We start from the raw sequence: 8,130 nt of genomic DNA, 5'->3' as shown, positions 1-8,130 counted from the left end.
GTGAAATACAGACAGATGTTAGCAAAGCCAACAGGAGAACTGACACAGTGAGAGCTGCACATGATGCCACAGGCTTATAGTTCTTAGGGTACGGGGATCCTGAGATGGATGGATCATGAATTCCAGGAAGCATAGGCTACAAAATGAGGCCCAACATCAAAGAACACAATCAGAGTTGTCTCAGGTGAGGGTGGGGGATAAGATATTGCAAATCCTGCAACTGTCTAGAAACTTGAGATTTGCATTCATAAACACTTGCTGACTTAGAAGAAATAGAATAACTCCTGAAAAGCTCAAACTATGGTACTCAACCAAGACAAAATAGATAGCTTGAATATTACTGAACCACAATAGAGAAATTTTATTTGTAATTTACAAGTTCTTAAAAAAGAAATCCAGGCCCAGATTGTTTTTACCAGAAATTCAAAAGCATCGATACTAATGTTAGTCTCTTCCCAAGAGTAGGAAAAAAAGGAATACTTCTCAAATGTTCCTGTAAGACCGCTATTACAATAATACCAAAAGAAAGATGAAAACCTACTAGCTTGTGTATTTTTATGAACATAGACTCAAAAATCCTCTACTAAATACTAACATATCAAGTCCGTTAATACATTTAAAAAGTATGCTCAGTGCCCAAGGGAGCGCCATCCAGCATGAGAGGAAGCCAGATTAAGCCAAATTGAAAAAGTATAACAGCAGGTCTATTTGAGCAAAGTAACTCTCAGGTGGGTTCTCCAGTCTCAGAGATGAGTGCTGGAGAAGCCATACACCCAAACTAAAGCAGGGAGATTATATAGGTTGTAGGGGAGGGGTAATGACATGTTCACCACAGGCCGAGTCTGTGCCCAAATATGATCAAAAGCGGAACACTTGGGGGGGGGGAGCTGCTGGTGGCAGCATAAGAGGAAGTGGCAATAGTTGCCAAGAATGTGGAACTGGGCTTTTTTGGTGCCTTTCTTTGTTGGAGATTCTGAGAGGGCAAGGTTTGGAGAGGGGCGGGGGGAGGAAAAGATGAGGCTTTCCAGATCAAGCAAGAGTGAGCTGGAGGTTCTAACCAAACACTGATATTTAGTGGCAGAGAGAGAAAGAGAAAAACAGAGAGAGAGTGTGTTTTACTGTGAGTGATCTAAGCATTACCAAACACTGATATTTAGTGGCTGTGTGTGTGTGTTTTACTAGGATGACCTAAGCATCACTGAGCTATCTCTGATTGATTTTTAATTTTATTTTGAGGCAGCTTTAAAATTGGACAAGCACTCCTCCTGCCTCAACCTCCAGAGTAGCTGGGATTATAGCTGCCGTACCTCACTTGGTTTTTGTTTTTAACATCTTGACTGTTTTACCTGTCCTGGTTTTGATGGACTTCTGGGGAAGAGGTTTTGTGCTTCATTTTATCCTTTTTTCCTTTAGAGGGATTACTAATAATTTGAGGATCTGATGGTAAATCTATATTATGTTGTTCGTGTACTCAAACTTGAAAACTTTATGCTTAATCTCTTTTTTTCTCTTTGTTTTACAAGTGTCAATATACAGTATCTGGTTTTATGACAAGAATGACTGTCACCGCATAGCAAAACTCATGGCTGAGTAAGTATATATATTCCATAGATTAATGAAAGATAAAACATTACTCTGATCCCAACTTCTCTTAAGTACTAACATACTAGTTAATTTCCTTTTACTGCCAAAAGTGTGACAAAGGCAGATTTTTTTTTCTAAAAATTACATATAATACTACTGATCCCTGTATATTTACAAATGTCTGTTCCCTTTTCATCTGTGCTGTGTACGCATTAGATTTATGTATGTGATTGTTATCTACAAATGTAATTGCTTAATGATTTGATGTCAATACCATTTTTTCAGGGTTTAAAAGTTTCCTTTGTAGCATTTATCCATTGTATCCAGTCCTACAGACGGTTCAGTTGAGCAGATACTGACCTGTGCTTACTGCTGCCAGATTGCCTGGCAGAGAACATCAGGTACATCAGGAGATAGCCTAACCACCATATACAATGACTATGCCAGTCTAGACTGTGTTCGGTAACTTGATACAGATTACGTATTCTGTGGATAAACTTGGTTTGAGCACAGGCTGGGTTTAACAAGTCCTGATCTACAGTTTGTTTTCCAAAAGATATTTAAAACTCATAGTCTTGAAATCTGGAAAATAATTTCCGTTGAATTAATGATCCAAAGGATGGCTTCTTGTCCTTGTGCTAGCCTGTAGAAGCCACTTCTTGAGTGAGCATAGTGCAAGACTGCCCATCTGAATTCTGGGAACCCAGGACACTATAGTGCTAGATGGGGTATGGGATGATTCAGAACTAGAGGAAAGCGTGCAGTGAGTGGTGTGTTCTGGCATATGTTGGTATATGCCCTCTTTAGTTTTTGCTTGAATCGGCAGTGAACTCTTAGTTCTGCCAAATCCAAATTCTGTTAACTCTCTTCAAGATTTGTGACTGTGTATTTGGAGGGAAATAGTCTTGATTTTTTAACTATGTTAATTAATCATCCTGAAAGTATAATAGCCTAGTAGCCTCAATTCTAGGCATGTTTACATGTCATTAGAAGGTGCACATACAAAGTTCAAGTTATAACCCACGACTACTGGTGTGGCCTGGTTGAATGCTTATCCACTACTGTTCTGTCGTCTGCTCCGCTGTGAGCTTGCAGGACAGACCTGTTGTGCTTACTGCTGGTTGCACCTTGGAGGGCTTTGCTGCCTATGAACTGACAGTCTTACTAGAGGGAGTGTTGGCTTTCTAGAAACACTTCCTTTTAAAATACTTTTTCTGTAAAGTTATACTACTTTTCAATAATGGCATTCATAGTTTATAGAGGCAAAGATTTATTCTGCTCCTGCTTGTAGGTATGATATAGGTCAGGAGCATGGGCTAGCATGGGCAGAGGACATGCTAGCTCTGAGATCCTGGGGCCCTGCCTCATGATCTCAACCCAGGCATTTATTTGGTAGCTTGCTATTTTGTAAAGGTGGCAGGTGTATTTAAACTTTGGAATATATTAATACATTTATATTTTCTCCTGTCAATTTAGAGTATTTAGTCCCAAATGAGAGAGTCTGTCTGAGCTCTAACAACTACAGAAGTTTCTTCTGAGGGCCTCGGAGGCACTCCAGACACTAACCTTAGTGGGTTTTGGAGCTGAAGACAAAAGGCCCATCTGAAAAGACAGCATTGATCCTGGAAATAGATAGGGAACTAGCAAAGGGAATTGAAGGGAGTTACTGGAGTACTTACAGCTGTCTGTGCAGCTTCCCAGTGCCGAGGGAAGGGTTGTGAGTTTACAGTCAGCCTAGATGACAGCACATCTCAGCTATGGGAGGAGGGAAACTTTGTGTCCCAAAACAGCGACTAAAGGGTGCCCAGTTGATAGTGACTTTTTGAGGGCTTGGCCTATTTATATCTGAAGAGAATGCCTCACAACTGGTGCCACTAACTGGAGAAATGACCCTGGTCACCAAAGATTGAAGAAAAAGGAGAAGGGGGGGGGGGCAAAAACGTCTTTCATAGTTGTCTGTCTGCCTGCATGTACTTCTGTTCTCTGTGTACTTCGGACTATCACCCCACTGACTAATGCTACTAAAACTTTGGCATCTTGAACATTTAAACAAGTGAATTTGGGCTAAAGATGAAGGTCATTGGCAAATGTGTAGGCAGGCCCTGGGTTTAGTTTCTGGCACCAAAATAAACAAAGCAAGTCTGTCAGTTCACAGTCTGTTAGGTACAGTTCTTGGAACTTCTCTGATAGCCACAATATAATAAAAATCTTTTAACTTAAAGCTGAGAGGCCATATGGGAAATTGAGTGACTACCTAAACCTATACTAGATCTAAAATTCAGATGCTGTCTTTGGTCAAAGACAAAATTCTAAACTTAACCTTAAAACTTAGAATGTTGAAGCAAGACATGATGGCACATGCCTTTAATTCCTGCACTCAGGAGACAGAGACAGGCAGATCAGTTCTGTTCCAGGACAGCCAGGACTGTTACACAGAAACCCTGTCTTGAAACCTCCCCCCTCAAAAAACCAAAACAAACAAAGAAAGAACTCTTTAACTCTTTGCTCAGAAATGACTGTATAGACTTTGGAGAGATTGTGAAAGTGTGTTTTAGTCTTGATCTTACTATCTTAGGTGCATGCTTTTGGAGTTTGAGAAGGGAGAGGGGCAAGGGTGCCTCACTTACTTTTCTTTTTTTTTTTTTAATATTTTTATGGTTTATTTAACTTTATTTTATGTGCATTGGTGTGAAGTGTCAGATCCCCTGGAACTGATCTTCAGACAGTTGTGAGCTGCCATGTGGGTGCTGGGAATTGAACCCGGGTCCTCTGGAAGAGCAGTCAGTTCTCTTAACCACTGAGCCATTTCTCCAGCCCCCTCGCTTACTTTTCATTGTTGAAGAAAGACCTCATAGTGAAGGCAGCTTACAGTAGAAACACATTTACTGGGGCTTAGGGCTTCTAAGGCTAGATCTGTGACATCATGGCGAGGAGCATGGGAGCAGACAGGCATGGCACTAGAGTGCCTTTTGTTTTTGTTTAGGTTTTGTTTGGGGTCTTTGGGGTTTGGGTTTTGTTGTTTTGTTTTTGACACAGGGTCTCTGTGCTTGCTACTTTTATGTCAACTTGATAACAAGCTAGAATCATCAGAGAGGTGAGAAAACACCTAGTAAGTTCAAGCTGTAGGCCATTTTCTTAATTAGGGATTGATGGGGGATGGCCAGGCCCATTGTGGATAGGATTCTCCCTGGGCTGGTGGTCCTGGTTTGGTTTGTTCTCTTTGGTTTTTTTGGAGGGGGGGCGTGGTTTGGGTTGGATTTTTTTGTTTGGTTGGTTTTGGTTTTCAAAATAGGGTTTCTTTATATGGTCCTGGCTGCCCTGGAATTTGCTGGTCTTGAATGCACAAAGATCTGTCTGTCTCTGCCTCCCAAGTGCTGGGATTAAAGGCGTGAATTCAAGGTCAGCCTGGTCTACAAGAACTAGCACTGGAACAGTCTTCAAAGCTACAGAGAAACTGTATTTCAAAAACAAAACAAAACAAAGATGCAAGGCTGAGCAACCATTGGGGTGAGCCAGTAAGCAACAGTCCTCCATGGGCTCTGCATCAGCTCTGTCTCCAGGTTCCTGTCCTGACTTCCTTCAGTGATGAACAGTGATGTGGAAGAATAAACACAGTAAACCGTCTTCTCCCCAGTTTGCTTTGGTCATGGTATTTTATCACAGCAATAGGAACCCTAAGATAGTCTCTCTATCTGTCCTGGCTGTCCTGGAACTTACTATGTAACACAGGCTGGCCTTGAACTCAGAGATCCACCTTTCTCTGCCTCCCAGGTGAGTGCTAGGAGTAAACATGTACACCATTATGCTCACCTGAGAGCTTACATCTTATCTATCCGCACAAGACAGGCAGACTAAGCACAGGCTGAGAATGAAACCTCGAAAAGCAGAGGCAGGTGGATCTCTGAGTTTGAGGTCTCACTGGCCTGGAACCCACCATGCAAGCTAGGTTAGCTAGCCAGTGAGTCCCAGAGAAACCAACTGCCTCTGATTCCCTGCTGTGAGGTTACAAGCATGCACCATCACGTTGTTTTGTGTATTTGTGTCTGAATGTGAGTGTACATGTATGTGTGTGCACATGTAGGTAGAAGCCAGGAGTTAATGTCAAGCAGATGTTATCTCTATCCTCCACCTTATCTTTTGAGACAGTTTCTCACTGAACCTGTCCCTCACTGACTCAGGTAGATTGATTGGCCAGTGAATTCCAGGGTCTGGTCTGTCTTGTCTCCACTTTCCCCCCAATTAGATTCCAATTCCAAGTGCACACTGCTGCACCTGGTTTCTAAATGGGTACTGAAGATCCCAAAGCTAATGTCTTCACAGCAAATACTTTACCAACTGAACCAGCTCCCAGCTTTTTGTTTGGTTGGTTGGTTTTGGGTTTTATTTATTTATTATTGGTTTTTTCAAGACATGGTTTCTCTGTGTAGCTTTGGAACTCGCGCTGTAGAGTAGGCTGGCCTCACAGAGGTTCCCCTACCTCTGCCCCCGGAGTGCTGGGATTAAAGGTTGTGCACCACCACCACCTGGCAGCTCCCATCTTTTTTATGTAAGTTCTGGAGCTCCAACTGGCTTGCAAAGCATGATTTGCATAGCAACTGAGCTATGTCTCTAGTCTTGCTTAGCTCTGCCATCTTTTTAAGACGCAGTATTGTTTAACCTAGTGTGAAATGATGACTGTCATTGCTGTGTCTCACATGGGAGTCTTGGGCAGGCTGTCCTAACTGACACTGAGTAACGTAGCCTCATTTCTGTTGTTCGTGTTACTTCTGTTTCTCGTGTCCTTTCAAAATGAGCCTTTTGCTACTGAGTTGTTTGACTCATTGCCTGTGAGATCTCAGTTAACACTGCCACATGGGACTTGCACCTATAAAATCTCATAGCAGGAAGGCCTAGTCATTGTAGTATGTGAAATCTGAATGTATTTTTAAATTAGTTGCATTATTAAAATTTATACAGGAAATAAAGTACCCATGTGGTCCCCATCCAGCCTTTAGTTCCTAACAATTTTACTGAAATTGCTCAGTGACTTCAAACCTTTTCTTTGAAGGAGGATGCAAGGAGGAGCAAGGGTGTTATTTAAAATGTAAGCCTGTAAAAAGAGTTGAAGATCCCAACCCTGTCCGTGGCATTCTTAACTTGAGACTTTTGCCTTCGGAACATAAATGAAGAATTAAATAGTGCCAATAAAATATAATACATACCCATAACTACCCTGAGTTTGGTCACCCATTCAGCACAGAGCCTTTTGTCTACTTGTAGAGAATTCACCAACAGCCATTTTCAAGGCTAGTTCACAGTATCCTGCTCGGCTTTCCATGTCTTAGTAATGTCCATTCATCACTTACTCCTACTGACTTTGAGTTACTTGTGGGAGAAAAGGAGATGCTTGAACGGATTTCTTAATGGACCCATTTTTACCACCTCCAGAAAGGGGTTCTATTTTTATCTACTTAAGGTAAGGGGCTGTTCAGTGTTGTGACTAAGATGGTGACATGGTTAAGTCATGTATTTTCTGGAATGAGGTAACCAAGGTTCTTTATCTATTGCAAGGACAGTGTCTTGTGACACTCTTACTTAGAAAGTCGACAAGAGAGTCCCAGAGTCCAGTTGTGTGAAGTGGTCTTTCTGAAACCTGTTTCTCCTCCTATAGTGTGGTAGAAGAGGAGACACGGCGATCCCAGCAGGCTGCTCGAGATAAACAGAGTCCCAGCCAAGCCAATGGCTGCAGTGACCAGAGGCCCATCGACATCCTGGAGATGCTTAGCAGAGCCAAGGATGAGTATGAGAGGGTAAGGCTCTCTGGGTGCTAACCAGGGAATACCAAAGGAGAGAGCATCCTGCTGGAGTCTCGGAGATGGGCAGAGTCACTCCAGAGCCCGCAGCAGTCCTCAGTTTAGAAAAGAACAGGGTCTACAAGATCAAGCCTAACAGACTGAGGACAGTCCGCTTCTCTCAGAGTGCGTGGTTAGGGAGGAATCATACAATTAGTTCTCTGTTCCTGTGGTCATCATAGCATTACTGTGGGAGAAGATGGTCATGGAGGGTGGAGGCTGGTGCTCAGCGGGTATCTCAGGGAAAGCGTCACAGCGCCTCCTCACCCCTGCAGTCCTGTTCAGTGCTAGATGACCTTGGGGATTTATGTGGATTTTTGAAAACAGTCTGGTAATTTGTGCCCCTTAATAGTAAATGGCACATTTGTGTTCTGTAATTGAGCCCATCATTTGGAATTTTGCTCAAATGTGACACTTTTCTGAAATTCGGTGTTATCTATCTCATTTGTTTGGAGGCGTGACTTTTTTTTTCTTTTTTTGGGGGGGTTGGGGGAGGTGATTTGGGAATATTTTGTCTCCTAGTTGTTTTTTGTTTTGGTTTTTTTCGGGACTGGGTCTCACTGGGTTGTGACTGGTGCGGACTGTCCTTGAACTCCCAGAGATCCACCTACCTTTGCCTTCCAGTGCTAGGTTTAAAGGTGTGTGCCATCAATCTGACTGTCTAATTAGTTTTACTTTTTTGTTTTGTTTTTCTTTTGGCTTAGGTTTTACTTTT

The 8,130-nt window shown here is 42.4% G+C and overlaps 1 protein-coding gene across 2 annotated transcripts in view; it reads left to right on the top strand.

Annotated features, from left to right (window-relative positions):
- The window catches only part of Dcp1a (decapping mRNA 1A), a 48,974-nt gene that overhangs the window by 22,452 nt on the left and 18,392 nt on the right, over positions 1 to 8,130 (top strand). For both annotated transcript variants that reach the window (XM_005348762.2, XM_005348763.3), the window contains exons 4-5: positions 1,524 to 1,590; positions 7,235 to 7,373. In XM_005348762.2, coding sequence (XP_005348819.1) covers positions 1,524 to 1,590; positions 7,235 to 7,373 — 206 coding nt within the window. The remainder of the gene's footprint in view (positions 1 to 1,523; positions 1,591 to 7,234; positions 7,374 to 8,130) is intronic.

The sequence above is a fragment of the Microtus ochrogaster genome, chromosome 6 (genome assembly GCF_000317375.1).
Source record: "Microtus ochrogaster isolate Prairie Vole_2 chromosome 6, MicOch1.0, whole genome shotgun sequence".
Taxonomy (NCBI): Eukaryota; Metazoa; Chordata; class Mammalia; order Rodentia; family Cricetidae; genus Microtus; species Microtus ochrogaster.
The sequence above is the reverse complement of the archived record's forward strand: the minus strand, read 5'-3'. Positions and strand labels throughout refer to the sequence as shown.